Below are 17,580 nucleotides of genomic sequence, written 5' to 3'. Positions count from 1 at the left end.
GTCCATACACACACCATGCACTCCCACCGGACAAAAATTATTAACCACACATCTGATGTCTGGCTACGATAAGCACACTGAAACAACATAAGATAAAATAAAATGCTATGTAATATTTGTTATAAAGCCCCCCCAGCCACCACAGGCCCAGGTGCCACCACTCCCCATGCACCCCTGATAGTTAAGCCAGTGAAACCACAAAAAGGCAAAAACTGTGGCCAAATAATGAAAACAATAGAACAGGAAAACTCACTCAGATTCCTTCCTTTATTTTCCAAGCAGAAATTGTGCAGTTTAATCTAAAAACAATACAGTACAATACCTGTCATGATTTACGTGATGTAGGGCCACCTGACTGGTTTGTTGTTTTCTGATTAGTTTGTACTTAATCAATAAGGCTGGAGGGGCTGTGGTATTTTGCTCAAATACAAGGGCTACAAGCTGTTTATAGGTACGACACATTGCAGAGTGCCTAGACACAGCACTAAGCACAGCACCATGGAATGTCCTGTCGCCATCTACACACACCTGATCCTCATTTCCCATCATTACTAAGTGTGTATCTGTTCTCTTCTGCCCTGGTTCTTGTGTGTTATTGCTTTCCCTGTTATGGGTGTTATTTAGGTGCAGTTTTGGCAGTACCTATATTCCTGGCATTGCCCCATTTCTTTTTTGATTCTATTTGTATAAGAACACCTTAAGAATGGATATTAATTCAGTCCCCATTCATTATCTTTTTACCACAAGGGAAAACTTGATTTCTACAGGATAAAATTACAGTTGGGCATAGTTTTATGTTTAATCTTAGGCTTTGAGCTAGGCATTATGGACAGGTTTGGGGTTTGGCCTAATGACAAGGTTATTGAGGTTAAGGTTAACTGTTAGGGTTAGGTTATGTAAGGGTTATGGATTGGGAATACAGATAGATTTAGATAAGATTTTGAATGGGAAGAAGAGAGAAGCCTGACTATTAGTCTTCTAATCTAAAATAATTTTGGCAAGGAAAGGTAAGGTATGAAATATCAATTACCCCTTTTCCCCTCATGGTAAAATAAACATGAGGTTTGTGAGCTTTTCAGTACTACATTTTTCCAGTGTCAGCAGTAGCCTTGCTGGTGTTAATAACCTTGTTCAATCACAGCTCAGCATCACGCAATTGTCAAAAAACAATTCACAGAAGACAAGAAGGGTCTCCTGCCCTGTTAGTACATCCATTTTAGCTTTTTCTCAGCAAAAGAAAAGGGTCTATGAAATTGAACAAAATAATGAACATCTGAATGTGAATTCCAAGTAATGATGGACTGGAGGAAAATCCAGAGAGAGATGGATAGAAGATAATCAAAAAGAGATGGATAGAGTATAAACAAAGAGAGGTGGATAGAGGATAAACAAAGAGGGGGGGGGGGTAGAGAGAGTAAGTGATTATATTTTTGAAAGCAAGCTGTACATGGCTTGTACTTCAAAACATTGTTAGGTGTTTTAAACTGTTCCCACAAGGAAGGAGGCTATTTCTGTCTTACTGGTTATGTTTCGGGCCAACAATACAATTGGTGTATGTTTTAGATATAGACATCAGGGGTTAGGTTTAGGTGTTAGTGTTAGGCATAGATGTTTGGTTATTGATGTTGAAGTTAGGATAAGGGTTAAGGTTAGATTTTTCACACTATGGTATGGGCCAGGGCGATATTAGATTAATTTTTAAGTTGAGCGTTAGAATTATGAATTTTTTAGGGCAATACACTTTAACTCTTCCAATCAGATTGCTAAGTTAGACATGCATATGTGCGTGCATGCGCACTGTGCTATGGTGTTTGTGTTTTCACATTCGTTTTTGACATTGTATTTAAATAAAAGAGTAGGGAACCGCAAAGTAACCTGGAATCTAAATTAATTGAATGTGTTACTTAGAATGTGTTCAATCAATTATATTTATCAGGACAGTGGCAGCTGAAAACATCAGGTATTGTCTTGATCTGCAACACAACCAGGAAGACTTTGGACAGGGACAGCAACAGGTCTTTCAAGCCTGGTACTGGTGTGGGCCAAGACCTCATGTCCTCCAAAGTTTAAAACAGCAGGAGACAGGGAAAATGTATTACATTTTTCAGATTCAAGTGGGGAGTAAAAGAACCAATTGAAGCAAGATTTACAACATAAGGTACTCAGGTCTTTTCCGGTCTGCATAGACTCCAAAACGGGTGGTTTCAGGGTGGTATCAGAGTTGCAAAAATCTCATTCAAAAATCTATTTTGAACTCTGAACACTTCTTCAATGGTGGGCATCGATGGTGAGAATGTGACCCAGGTGGCCTACAGAGCCTCCTGCTGTTTGAAGAAGGTGGAGATTGTTTTGGTGGACCGGGCCGGCAACGTGGGTGTGTGTGTGGGCTCAGTGAAGGACCTGTTGGGTGTGAACTCCACAGCACAGACCTCTGTCTCCAAACCTCTAGCCGTACCTGAATTTAACACTATGTCCACCAGAGGGCCCCCTTTGACTCAGTCCCTGTGTCTGAATGTTTGTGTGACACTTTCTCTTGTCCTGTGGTTTGGAGCAAAGTTCCATATTGACAACAGATACTGAGATATAATGTGTGTGTGTGATGCTGTAAAGGGAGATGGGTAAAAATATGTGAGTTTTGTCAAAGTACTCCGTGTGAAAAGTGACCTTTTTTGTGTCAGTGGCTCTCAATTTGTGAAACCTAACCTGTTTAGCATGAGGTCCTCTCACCATCCATGTCCTTTGACTGCTCCTTCACTCCCTCTACCTGTAAACACAATAGACTCACAGCCTCTTATGTCTGAAGATAACTCACCCCAGATCACAATCACCAGAATTCTAGACACCTGTTCCTTATCTACACTCCCTATAGATAGTCGATATCTGCCACTTCCTCTTTGAGGTATTATGCAGACTTTACCAAGCCTGTGATCTTGATAACCATTTCTCTCTATATCTGTACTGTTTCTAAACTGTTTTTCCTTACTGTTGTTTGTCTTCCCCATTCTGCTTGACTCCCATCTGTACCTTCAATAGAGACCTCTGTTCTGACCAGCCTGACTGTCCTGATGATTTCCCTTTTCCTGCCAATTCCTGATTGACCACCCGTTACTGAACCTAGCCTGATTGACCACCCGTTAATGAACCTAACCTGATTGAGAACATTGCCCTTCCACAATTGGAATTCTAATAATCTGTCAGGTCGTATTCATTACATTGAGATTCTAATTTCTTCTTAATAAGTAGATACATTTTCCCTTTAAAACAAGATGACCACCAGTTTCCTTTGGAATTACTGTTTTACTCTTCTGTCACAAACAAGTGATAATAAAGGGATTCCTATGTGGTCATATAATGACCTCTGTTAGAAGACTGATGGAGCTCAGCATTGATGCTATACAGTATGATGAAAGTGAGAATAGAGATTTGTATGCTACAATATATTGTCAATTCAATCATTTATGCTTAAAATGGGCACTCTGGGAAACAAACATGAATAAATAAGAAGCCCCATGTGGGCTAAAAATGACAGGTTCCTCTTCAGTACGGTTGTCAGAAACATTTAACTTTTCAACATGTTCACTTCCTTTGTGCAGATTGTGTCAAGCCTGATTTGTCTCTTCAGTTCATCCTACAATTTATTATTTAATATTATTGTAAATGTTTTCCATTTTAGTCCCTCTATGTATTATATGTACTATTGTATATATTATGTATTGTTGCCTTTTATGTATAATTCCTCTAATCATGTATACAGACCCGGCAGCACGGAGGGAAGCGAGAATGCTTAGCCCCCTCAAAATAGTTTAGGTCCCAATACCATACTTCATTTATTATGTTGGGAATGTAGGCTAGCTTTCTTGCCTTCATCTGCAAATGCGATCGAAGATGTTGTTATGGAAATTCTGAAACCTGATGCATTCTTACTGATTAAAGGACTGAGTCCCATTGTTTGGATGTGAAGATGAGTGTGTCAGAGATGGATCTGGTATTTGTCCTAGGGCACATTCTTGATTGGTAATAGTAAATTATAGGGTTAATCCTCTGCCTATCTGTAGGTTGTCCAGATGCTTTAAGTCCCCCTCAAGCGGTGAGAAGGTTATCCAGATGGGGGGAGGACAACATGTGACTTGTGTGAAGCCTGGGACGTGATAGAACAAAGGGAATATGTTTTATTGACAAGACAGATGGGCAACAACTTACCACACCCCTTTTCTATGTAATATATACTATTGAATGACATGTTTTGAGTCAGAGACGATTATGTTTGTAAACGGTTGACGTGTCTGTCTTATTTGCAAATAATATTAAAATGGTTGTGCCTAGAGAATTTTGTCTCTGTTTTTTGCTCCTTTAAGAGAGTCGATCGATGGAATTGCCATCACAATGTGCTTTAAGTGATGTCATCACTAAGCTACAAAGAATGTGTAACTACTGTAGTTGCTAAAGCTTTTGAATTTGATTGACATCTGAGAATATTGCTAGTATACAGTATAGCCACAGCAAGCCATGCATTCAAAGATTACTTGCTTTCCATCCATTGTGCTTTAGCCACTATTCTATGTTGACAAACGTGCCCATGGAAATCAAAAGCCATCCAATGTGTTTGTTCTAGCGTCTTCATGTAAACCAGTTTTGAGGCAGATGTTAATCCATCTGCCTCGACTGTAAAGCACTTTGGGTCAACTCCTGTTGTTTTTAAATGTGCTCTAAAATAAAAGTGACTTGACTTTCCACCAAGTGGGATATTGGTTACATTTCTCTCACACATACAGTAGACACACAGCTCACGCACGCGGAGGGGGAGGGTCTTCTGCTTACAGAACTGTCAACTTGTTTATACGGGAGAACTGCACTGCTGATCTTACTCTGCGTCTGAGTCTCCGTAACCAGGGCAACGATGACGTTGAGTGACAGACAACTCGCCTGTTATTCTGATTTAATACTTCTCCACTATGTCTCATGAAACTCTTTTAGTTTTATTACTTCTCATGTCAATCAAAGCTTGACAAGCCCCACCCTTAAAGTCCAGGAGGGGCCAAGGTCTACTGGCCGAATGGCACCGGTCCGTGTCAATGGAAACAGAACATAGTCTGGACTTTGGAGTAAAACACCAGTGTTTGGCACCCCAGTCAAGGGAGTGACTTGGTCAAGATGACAGAGGTGGTCCAGGTTGAGGCCTTGGGGTCAGAGTTTAACGGAACCCTGCAGTCATTGGGCTCACACAGGGGAGACTTCCTAGTTCCTTTTGTCAGAATCCTACAGGGGGAGTTTGTTGTGTGTCTGAGGGGGGAGACCAATAGTAACACCGGCATGGCATGGATTAGCCTCTTCCAGAGACATGCCTCCACTCAGATAAAGACATCCAGCATCTCTGTATCAGTCGGTTGCATTGTCAACCTTTTAGATTGTTTTAGTATTGATAGTTTAATAGATTTTGAGACTTGACAAAAGATTCAGCGTGTTAACATGAGGAAATTCCACTGAGTTATTCCACCATTACTCTGCACACATATTAGGCTTAGTCTTTGACTATTCATGTTCTGTTTTTCTCATCATGCCTTAATCTTATCAAACTACCCCCTCTCCCCCAGGCCCAAGCTGACAGTTTTCTAACTGTTCAGTTGTTTAACTTTCCTTGTCTCTCACCTGTCGTCCAGGTGACAGATTTCACCCCTCCCCGATGTGGGCCGGTCAGAGTCATCTGAATGCAGCGCCATCTACTGGCAGTTCCATGCCGATCTGACCGACAGCGTGAACAGCATCGGCATCGTCCGCGTCTCCTTGCTCCAGGACAACGGCTCCCTGAACACTTCTTCGGTGGTGGGCGCCAAAGGCAAGAATGTGACCGGGTGGCCTGCAGAACCTCCTTTTTGTGGTGGACCTGGCCGGCAATGTGGGTGTATGTGTGGGCTTAGTGAAGGACCTGTTGTGTGTATTCCATCAACACTGCTTAAGAAATCTGCGCTTAATTGAAAAAGCCTAGTTTGAATGAATGCCAACCTCCACTCAAGGCTTAAGCCGTTCCATTAACACAATCTTGTCCTGTCTTGTCAACATTAACTCAAACCAGGCTTGAACAAGCTTGCATTTTGTATGCGCACGGAGTACATAAGCAGCCCAGAACAAGCAATCCTCAAAGCGAAGGTACTATGTCGCAAAAAAGAAGCAAGAGCATTCATCTTCTCAACAGCAGAACAAACCCTGCTGATGGGACTTTATGAAAAACTTAAAGGAGTCATCACCAAAAAGGGCAGTACTGCCGCAACTGAAATGGGAGTGAGATAACTTGGCAAAAAATTGCGGACAAATCTCTGTAAATGCGTAAGTCATACTAGCCTAGTTACTGTTTAATTAAAACATTTTATAAATTAAAATTCAGATCACTAGATCACTAGTAAGACTGGCTTTATTATCAAGCTAGATGATATTAGAGTGAATCAAAATGATTTTGTAGGCTAACTCATGTGAACTGACATAACTACAATGCGTTTACTGATAATTAGCCTAACTCTGTGAGGCTTGAAGCCTTTCTGATCTAGTAATTCCTGGCCTGTATTAATTCTCAGCAGTTACATCTCAACAAGGGCCAACTCATCATCATCATCATCATCATCTTCCGCTTATCCGGGGCCGGGTCGCGGGGGCAGCAGTCTAAGCAGGGATGCCCAGACTTCCCTCTCCCCAGACACTTCCTCCAGCTCTTCCGGGGGGACACCGAGGCGTTCCCAGGCCAGCCGGGAGACATAGTCCCTCCAGCGTGTCCTAGGTCTTCCCCGGGGTCTCTTCCCGGTGGGACGGGACCGGAACACCTTCCCAGGAAGGCGTTCCGGAGGCATCCGAAACAGATGCCCAAGCCACCTCAGCTGACCCCTCTCAATGTGGAGGAGCAGCGGCTCTACTCTGAGCTCCTCCCGGGTGACCGAGCTTCTCACCCTATCTCTAAGGGCTCGCCCAGCCACCCTGCGGAGAAAGCTCATTTCGGCCGCCTGTATCCGGGATCTTGTCCTTTCGGTCATGACCCAAAGCTCATGACCATAGGTGAGAGTAGGAATGTAGATTGACCGGTAAATCGAGAGCTTCGCCTTGCGGCTCAGCTCTTTCTTCACCACGACAGACCGATACATCGACTGCATTACTGCAGAAGCTGCACCGATCCGTCTGTCAATCTCCCGTTCCATCCTTCCCTCACTCGTGAACAAGACCCCTAGATACTTAAACTCCTCCACTTGAGGCAGGCACTCTCCACCAACCTGAAGTGGGCAAGCCACCTTTTTCCGACTGAGGACCATGGCCTCGGATTTGGAGGTCCTGATTCTCATCCCCACCGCTTCACACTCGGCTGCAAACCGTCCCAGTGCATGCTGAAGGTCCTGGTTAGAAGGGGCCAACACGACAACATCATCTGCAAAGAGCAGAGACGAAATCATGTGGTCCCCAAACCTGACACCCTCCGGCCCCTGGCTGCGCCTAGAAATTCTGTCTATAAAAATTACGAACAGAACCGGGCCAACTCAAAAGCCAAAAAATAATGTGGCAGCAGCTTTGATATTAAATATCAGGCAACTACCATCGCAGGTCATCTGACAGCATAGAGGGTGACCATTGATGTGTACACTTTGCTTGGCAGAGCATTTATTTGTAATTGCTCAGCATGACTAAGAAGAGTTGATGCAATGGTATTTCAAAATGTAAAATCAATTTCCAAATTATCTCAGCATTGCTCAAATTCCAGAATAATATTATTTACATTGACTGACATTGTGTGAGGTTTCAAATCTCACACAGCCCCAGCACCTCTGACGCTAGCATCCACCTCTAGTTTAAAGTGTTGCTTAACATACTCACATGAAACAGGACAAAGTGAGATTTATGTGCTAAACTAATTGATGTATAAATGAATGAAGTGTCTGTCTATCAAAAAAAAGGGTGTGCATCTCAAGAGTGTCTATGTCCATGTGAGGTAAAGCAAAAGAGTCTCTCTGGGGGAACCAACTGATTGGGTTTTTAAACCAGGGAAGTGTGATGTGATTGGGTAATGGACAAAGGAACAGGTGGTGGAATTAGAATGGGTGTCCACTGATAGGAAATGGGCATGAGAAAGTTAACACAACACATATGTGCTGACTAATGCTGAACAACAAATAATAGATAAGATGTGGTGGCCATGACTGATAGGCCCCACACACCCTGTCCATACCTCCTGCTAGGAGTTGCCCATGTGACTGACATAGGCTCTACGGATAGGCCCATGTGACTGACATAGGATCTATGGATAGGCCCATGTGACTGACATAGGATCCATAGATAGGCCCATTGGCCATAGGTTGAAACATACCATATAAGGGTCTTTTATTGAAGGGTATTTGACTGTGTAATGGTTGGTGATGACCACTGGCCACATCCTATGTATCCTGGTATAAAAGACTGTGTTAACTGTGTAATTATTGGAGAGAAAAATGAAAGAACTGTGGAAGGTCAACATCATAGACTCATGCTGAATAAAGAGGGCTCTCCCCTGACTTCCGGTTGCATACATTTTGTTCATGGATACAAAAATGGACAGAATCTAACACAACTGATTGGTCCCCCCAGCAGTCAGGCGATGCACTCATGACTGCCAGGTGGAAAACGCCAACGAGCACAATCAGGAACATAAGGGACACCTGGGAGGCAGGAGGGGAAAAACACAAACGCACATACAGTGTACCTGCATGCGTAACAGTAGGTCCCAATCAGTCCCAATACCGAAAGACCAGCTTGCTATATACTAAACAGTATGTACTGTCCCATCATCTGTGAAGTATGCACTGTACTTGTAGTATGTAGTACGTAGTATGCAATTTGAGATTTAGCCATAGTCTAGGCCTATGTCAATGAACTATTGGCTTTTCAATCAATCAATCAAATTTATTTATAAAGCCCTTTTTACAACAGCAGTTGTCACAAAGTGCTTTACAGAGACACCCGGCCTTAAACCCCAAGGAGCAAACAACAGTAGTGTTGAATTTCAGTGGCTAGGAAAAACTCCCTAAGGTCGAATTGTAGGAAGAAACCTAGAGAGGACCCAGGCTCAGAGGGGTGACCAGTCCTCTTCTGGCTGTGCCGGGTGAGATATTAAGAGTCCAATTGGAATAATAAATACATTTCTCTGGGCTAAATCCAGAGTCTATTTGAATTTAGACTAGGTCAGAAGTATGACCAGGTGGACAAGGACAGGGACAGCAACGGGCCCCCCAAACCAGGTAATCCGCAGGTGTGGACCAGGACCACATCTCCTTCTAAAATTTAAAACTGGAGGAAACTGAGAAAAGTTAGTAGTACATCCCTCATATCCCCCAGCACAATAATATAGCAGCGTAACACCTTGGAACTGAGACGGGGGGGTCCGGTGACACTGTGGTCCTACCCGGGGGAGGCCCCGGACAGGGCCCAACAGGCAGGAAATCAATCCAACCACATTGCCAGGCATCAACCAAAGGGACACCCACCAACCGCAACCCCCCTGAATGAGGGCCGAGTATTGCTAGCGGCATACAGCCCAATTGCACAAGTGCGCAACAGAGCTTTTGAAGACTGTGAAAGTGGTAAGACATGGTTTTACTTTGTATAGATACTAAATTAAACTAAATGAAAACACATCAATTAATGTTTGGTCACGATGACAGAAAAATATATTTTTTGTTATGTTTTTGTTAAGTTTTCTGAACATGGACAGGACAAAAGTAATGCGAGCGAGAAATACACTAAACATTTTTTGGGGGATCTGGAGGACTCCTTTTTGGAGGGCTCTCTTTCGAGTCAGTCCCTGTGTCTGAATGTTTGTGTGATACTATCTCTTGTCCTGTGGTTTGGAGCAGAGATCTAGAGTTCCATATTGACCAGAGATACTGGGATATTATGTGTGTGTGTGTGTGTGTGTGATGCTGTAAAGGGAGATTGGAGAAAATCTGTACATTTTGTCAAAGGACTCTGTGTGAAAAGTGAGCTTTTCTCTTTCAGTGGCTCTCAATTTGTGAAACCTAACCTGTTGAGCATGAGGTCCTCTCACCATCCATGCCCTTTGACTGCTCCTTCACTCCCTCTACCTGTAAACAAAATAGACTCACAGCCTCTTACGTCTGAAGATAACTCACCCCAAATCACAATCACCAGAATTCTAGACACCTGTTCCTTATCTACACTCCCTATAGATAGTCGATCTCTGGCACTTCCTCTTTGTGTGGTATTATTTGTAGTTTACTTAACAAGCCTGTGACATTTGAAAACCATTTGATGTATCGTTTTTCAGCCTGTTGTTTATCTTCCCGCTCTGCTCAAATTACTGTTTTACTCTTCTGTCACAAACAAGTGATAACAAAGGGATTCCTATGTGGCCGTATAATGAACTCTGTTAGAAGACTGATGGAGCTCAGCATTGATGCTATACAGTATGATGAAAGTGAGAATAGAGATTTGTATGCTACAGTATATTTTCAATTCAATCATCTCCAATATGCTTAAAATGGGCACTCTGGGAAACAAACATGAATAAATAAGAAGCCCCATGGGGGCTAAAAATGACAGGTTCCTCTTCAATATGGTTGTCAGAAACATGGAACTGTGACAAAATTGTTTTATGTTATCTACCTGCAATGGATATTTCTCAATACACACAGGACAACATGTTTAATACTTTTGTGCTGATTGTGTGCACCTAAGACTTGTTGGATGTGAGACAAGCAGAATCACAATAATAACTTTTGCAAATGACATTTATAATAGAACAGTCAACCAGTCAAGCCTGATTTCTCTATTCAATTCAACCTACAATTTTTCAATGCATTTGATATTATTTTAAAGGCAAAATTCAGATCAATACTGAACATTAAAATCAACCCCAGCTCTCCATGGCTGAAAGTCAATTTACATACACATTTTTGCTAAATGGCATATTATTTATTATTTGTGTACTGTCTTAATACATTCTGATTGTATAGTAGATAACAAAGTATTGTTAATAAATGACGTTTTCACAAATCCAGTTATGTTGTGTGGTACATAAATCGTCATTCCAGTTCTTTACAGGATCACTATACCAAATATTATTAATCTCTGCACAGTCCTCATCTTTGTATATACCACCACCACTATTAGGCTCTTTTCCTCCCCAGTACCTATAATGAGAACAGCACAGATAACCAGAGAGTCAGAAACTGGTAGAGAACAAATTCATGAATCCAAATTGCTGATATTTTTGAAGGATAAAGAGACAGCAGAGAAGTTTATCTACCTCACAATCGAATGTGGACATGGGACTACGTAAACTATGTAAATCCATGGCACCCCGATATCGTATGATGTGTTACGTTATTTTAGATTACATTAAAATGAGCCACCAAACAAATTGTACATTATGAATTGGCTAAAACATTACATATCTTACAAATGTCAATACAATGTATAATATGTTACGAATGCTATTAAAACATAATATGAAATGAACATCAAACAAACGTATCATATTTTACGAATGCTGCGAATTTGCACTAAATGAATTAGCCTCCTCTCAAAGCAAGTTCCTATCAGGAGCCCAGGGTGAGGCACCCACCTGTGGAGCGGAAGGTCCCTGGTTTGAAACATAGCCTAGATTATTCTTTTCTGGATTATTACTCTAAAATTACTTTACCTAACATAATATAGCTAACAAATTTGGCTGTCAAAGACTTCCGTAAAATAGTTTGCGTAGTCCCCTGAGACAAGGTTGCACAATCAAGTGGATACCATCTTTCTATAACTGCATTCAATGTGAAAGAGGTTGCCATTTAGCACTGATTAAATAGTGACAGAGCCTTAGCACAGTGACTAGACATTTAAAAGTTGTTATGCTAGCTGTTACTGTTGACTGTCAGTCATTGAATTAATGCTAGTAATCATTGGCTTGCAAAACAACCTCAAATTTCTGACATTTAAAACAAATACTTAAATGTAGTTTTACAGAGTGTGATCTCTTACGCTGTAGTCAGAGGTGTGCCGTCCACCCATCTCCAGGTCCCCTCAGTCTCACGGTCAGTCAGACCGATCCAAGAACGTATGTTTAATGTAATGAGGAATTTCTATCAGAGAAAGATTATGATGTTGACAATAGCATTAAAATAACCATATGAATCCATAAATCTCTCATGAACCTCCCTCTCACCTGTTCCTCTGGGCTGTTTATGATGACTAGCTGTGCCCCTCTCTTCAGACAGTCCTGGTTGGCATATTCCCAGTTATTTTCCTCAGTGGAGACGTAATAGATGCTGTTACCAAAAACTTTCCATCCATTTGGATATTTCACTAATTAAATTAGACATATAATATGTTTATTCAGTTTTCAGTTTCAGTTTTGCTAGTCAATATGAATGCCATTTTGATGAGATTTTGTTAAAGAGAAAACCAGTTCAATTCACTTACCCAATAACCTTTGGAAAATGTCTCTGTCTCTCTGTAGCTGGTCTCTCTCTTTTGTCAGGTTGTTGTAACTAGTCTGTAGCTGGTCTCTCTCTTCAGTCAGGTTCTTGTTGCTGGTCTGTAGTTTGTTTCTTTCTGTGAAGTATTGACGGCCAATGACGCCATCTGTAATATTCAAGTTATAGTGGATATAAAAAGTCTACACAGCCCTTAAAATGCCATATTTTTGTGATATAAAAGAATGGGACAAAGATAAACCATGTCAGAAACTTTTGCACTTTTAATGTGACATAATGTGAACAATTAAATTGAAAAACTAACTGAAATCTTCGAGGGGGAGAAATAAAAAAATAAAAAACTTACAATAACCTGGTTGCATAAGTGTGCATACCCCCTTATAACTGGGGATGTGGGATGTTTTCACAATGAAACAATCACATTCAAACTCATGTTAAATAGAAGACATTACACACCTGCCACCATGTAAAGTGACTCTTAATTAATCACAAATAAAGCTAGTAGGATTTTCCTGACATTTTCTTAGTTGCATCTCAGAGCAAAAGCCATGGTACACAGAGAGCTTCCAAAGCATCAGAGGGATCTCACTACATACATACATATATCTTCTTCTGCTTCATCCGGGGCCGGGTCGCAGGGGCAGCAGTCTAAGCAGAGTTGCCCAGACTTCCCTCTCCCCAGACACTTCCTCCAGCTCTTCCGGGGGGAGAGGCCAGCCGGGAGACATAGTCCCTCCAGCGTGTCCTAGGTCTTCCCCGGGGTCTCCTCCCGGTGGGACGGGACCGGAACACCTTCCCAGGAAGGCATTCCGGAGGCATCCGAAACAGCTCAGCTGACCCCTCTTGATGTGGAGGAGCAGCGGCTCTACTCTGAGCTCCTCCCGGGTGACCGAGCTTCTCACCCTATCTCTAAGGGATCGCCCAGCCACCCTGCGGAGAAAGCTCATTTCGGCCGCCTGTATCCTTTCGGTCATGACCCAAAGCTCATGACCATAGTTGAGAGTAGGAACGTAGATTGACCGGTAAATCGAGAGCTTCGCCTTGCGGCTCAGCTCTTTCTTCACCACGACAGACCGATACATCGACCGCATTACTGCAGAAGCTGCACCGATCCGTCTGTCAATCTACCGTTCCATCCTTTCCTCACTCGTGAACAAGACCCCTAGATACTTGAGGCAGGCACTCTCCACCAACCTGAAGTGGGCAAGCCACCCTTTTCCGACTGAGGACCATGGCCTCGGATTTGGAGGTACTGATTCTCATCCCCACCGCTTCACACTCAGCTGCAAACCGTCCCAGTGCATGCTGAAGGTCCTGGTTTGAAGGGGCCAACACAACAACATCATCCGCAAAGAGCAGTGACGAAATCGTGTGGTCCCCAAACCTGACACCCTCCGGCCCCTGTTCTTCTCCATGGCCTCACCGAACTCCTCCCAGGCCAGAGTTTTTGCCTCCACAACCACCCGGGCTGCAGTCCGCTTGGCCTGTCGGTACCTGTCAGCTGCCTCAGGAGTCCCACAAGCCAACCAGGCCTGATAGGACTCCTTCTTCAGCTTGACGGCATTCTTTACCTCCGGTGTCCACCACCGGGTTCGGGGATTGCCGCCTCGACAGGCACCGGAGACCTTACGGCCATAGCTCCGAACGGCCTCTTCGACAATGGCGGTGGAGAACATGGTCCACTCGGACTCAATATCTCCAGCCTCTCTCGGGATCCAGTCGAAGCTCTGCCGGAGGTGGGAGTTAATAATTTCTCTGACAGGAGACTCGGCCAGACGTTCCCAGCAGACCCTTACAGTATGCTTGGGCCTGCTGAGTCTGTCCAGCTTCCTCCCCCGCCATCGGATCCAACTCACCACCAGGTGGTGATCAGTTGACAGCTCCGCCCCTCTCTTCACCCGAGTGTCCAAGTCATACGGCCGCAGGTCAGATGAAACAACAACAATGTCTATCATCGACCTGCGGCCTAGGGTGTCCTGGTGCCACGTGCACTGATGGACACCCTTATGCTTGAACATGGTGTTCGTTATGGACAAACTGTGACTAGCACAGAAGTCCAATAACTGAACACCACTCGGATTCAGATCAGGGGTGCCGTTCCTCCCAATCACGCCCCTCCAGGTGTCACTGTCGTTGCCCACGTGGGCGTTGAAGTCCCCCAGTAGAACGATAGTGTCCCCAGTCGGAGCACTTTCCAGCACCCCTCCCAGAGACTCCAAGAAGGTTGGGTACTCTGCACTGCCGTTCGGCCCTTAGGCACAAACAACAGTGAGAGACCTATCCCCGACCCGTAGGCGCAGGGAAACGACCAACACATGGCTCTCACCATGGGCAACTCCACAGTGGTGAAGAGTCCATCCTCTCTCAAGGAGTGTGGTTCCAGAGCCCAATCCGTGCGTAGAGGTGATCCCGACTACCTCTAGTTGGAACCTCTCAACCTCATGCACGATCTCAGGCTCCTTCCTTGCCAGCGAGGTGACGTTCCACGTCCCTAGATCTAGTTTCCGTGTCCAGGGATCGGGTTGTCTAGGCCCCTGCCTTCGACTGCCGCCCAATCCTCTCCGCACCGACCCCTTATGGTCTCTCCTGTGGATGGTGAGCCCACGGGAAGGCGGCCCCACGTCGCTCCTTCGGGCTATGCCTGGCCGGGCCCCATGGGGAAAGGCCCGGCTACCAGGTGCTCGCGAACGAGCCCCAACCCCGGGCCTGGCTCCAGGGTGGGGCCCCGGCTGCGCCATACCGGGCGACGTCACGGAACTCAAATTTTTTTTAATCATTAATGGGTGTTTTGAACCACTCCCGTCGCCTAGGACCTGTTTGCCTTGGGAGACCCTACCAGGGGCATATAGCCCCAGACAACATAGCTCATAGGGTCACTCGGGTACTCAAACCCCTCCACCACGTTAAGGTGGCAGTTCATGGAGGGATCTCACTGTTAAAAGATATCAGTCAGGAGAAGGGTACAAAGAATTTCCAAAGCATTTGATATACCATGGAACACAGTGAAGACAGTCATCATCAAGTGGAGAAAATATTGCACAACAGAGACATTACCAAGAACTGGACGATTTGGAGCGCTTTTGCAAAGAAGAGTGGGCAAATATTGCCACGTCAAGATGTCCCATGCTAATAGACTCCTACCCAAAAAGATTGAGTGCTGTAATAAAATCAAAAGGTGCTAGTATTAGGTTAAGGGTGGTCACACTTATGCAACCAGGTTAATGTGAGTTTTTGAAAAAAAAAATTGAGTTTGTTTTTCAATTGAATTGTTAACATTATTATAACTTTAAGTCACATTAAAGTTGGAAAAAGTTCTGACATGATTTATCTTTATCTCCTTCTTTCACATTCCAAGAACAACGCATTTATACAGGGGTGTGTAGACTTTTTATATCCACTGTATATTAAGGGCTGGTCCATGGATTCTATCGTTTTGTCTTCACATTATTTCCTCTGCTAATTTGCTGATGTCCAATTTGGGATTATGATTCAGGGGTTGTTGAGATTTTTCTGTTTCGTCCAAGCACTCGCTTTTTGATATTATGATATTGAACAATGTTTTTTAAAGGTGTGTACTACGGCAGTCTGAACTTGAACTGCCGTAGTAATGACTCAATCGAGTGAATTGGCAAAAAAAAGCTAAATGTTAAGAGTTCTTGCATCGAAACAGAAAATTCTGTGGCTCTCAAAAATATTCACCCCTCTGAAATGTCCACATTTTATTGTGTTAGAACATGAATTAAAGATGGATTTAATTAGTCGTTTTTGTCAGTGATGCGCACGAAAAAGACAATGTCAAAGTAAATAACTAATTCTACAAATCTTTCTCAATTAATTACAAATACAAAACAGAAAATAATTGATTGCATTGACCCCTATGGTCAATATTTGGTAGAGGCACCTTTGACTGCAATTACAGCCATGAGTCTATTTGTATAATTCTCTAACAGCTTTGTACATCAGGCACATACATTTTGCCTATTCTTGGGTCAAGGTCCATCTAGTCAACTGGGACCTTTTGACTTGTTCCATTCCTTTGCAATATTCCATTCTTTTACCAAGATTTCCTTTTCTTAAAATATTGTCAGTTCAACTTTAAGTGAGAGTGAATTTAACTTACAGGAGACTGACAGTCCTATGATCCCAGCCAGAAGCAGAACACACAGCAGTCCCAGACACACAGCAGCAACTCCAGAAGGTCTTTTCCACCACTGACAATATGCTGAATCTGAAGATTAAATAAACAAACATTTTGAAATACAGTAATTAAAAGTATGAAATTGTGCACTCAATTGCTAATAAGAGAAGTAATAAGCCTGCTAAATGTCCAACATGTAAAGAAATCTTAAATAATGTTTTGTTTTATTTAAGAATTGTATTTTATTATTTAAGAATAAGGGTGTGTATGCTATATGTTTCTACCTGCATGTGTTCATTTGTGTGATTTATGTGCATGCAATATTACCTGAATGTGAATGACCACCTCACCTGGTTTGGTCTTGTCAGCTCCTACATTGCCATATACTGGGCAATCAATATTTGTGCTAGTTACATTCCCTTCAAATTCGTAGATTCCTTCTGACATCTTAGAACACGTTTCTTCACCACACTTGTGCTTCCTCATCTGTTCTCCTTTGAGTGACTTGCTGGTTGAAATGTGACATGAACTCACAACAGAAATTAAATTATGGTGTCACCGCTTTTGTGGTATGTAGCTGTCTGTGTTGATGGAGACTTCCTGATATATATGTTTTTTATGAAGATTCAACCATTAGAAAGCATTCGTGGATCGCATTGAAAGGTGCTGCATATTGTTGTGCAGAAAGACTGTCTTCACAAAAGTTGTCACTGAACCCAAACTGTGTAAGCTACAACTGCTATATACCATATGAACTGATGGAGTCCATGACTTTCACTTGCTTTGTGAAAATGGATTTAATCACAAGCCATGACTGTCCTCTGAAATATGTTCCAAAAATGTATGAAATAGGAAACCTATAGGGAAAACAATTTAACTCTTCAATAATTTGATAAATGTTTTCAGTTTTTTTTTATACTAAGGAAGGAGTCTTTATGGTTAAATCTATGTTCACCATGATTATTGGCTTATGGGCTTTTCCTCAATTAATCTTTT

The 17,580-nt window shown here is 42.9% G+C and overlaps 1 protein-coding gene across 1 annotated transcript; it reads right to left on the bottom strand.

Moving 5' to 3' along the window:
* Nucleotides 1-10,766: 10,766 nt before the first annotated feature.
* Nucleotides 10,767-17,031, bottom strand: LOC117594108 (C-type lectin domain family 6 member A-like). The gene is made up of 6 exons (XM_034291063.1): nucleotides 16,935-17,031; nucleotides 16,567-16,674; nucleotides 12,433-12,594; nucleotides 12,176-12,315; nucleotides 11,992-12,092; nucleotides 10,767-11,153 (listed from the first exon to the last, which is right to left on the bottom strand). The coding sequence occupies exons 1-6, from the start codon at nucleotides 17,029-17,031 to the stop codon at nucleotides 10,994-10,996; spliced, it is 768 nt and encodes a 255-aa protein (XP_034146954.1). The 3' UTR covers nucleotides 10,767-10,993.
* Nucleotides 17,032-17,580: the final 549 nt, after the last annotated feature.

Source organism: Esox lucius, chromosome 25 (assembly GCF_011004845.1).
Source record: "Esox lucius isolate fEsoLuc1 chromosome 25, fEsoLuc1.pri, whole genome shotgun sequence".
Classification (NCBI taxonomy): Eukaryota; Metazoa; Chordata; class Actinopteri; order Esociformes; family Esocidae; genus Esox; species Esox lucius.
The sequence above is the reverse complement of the archived record's forward strand: the minus strand, read 5'-3'. Positions and strand labels throughout refer to the sequence as shown.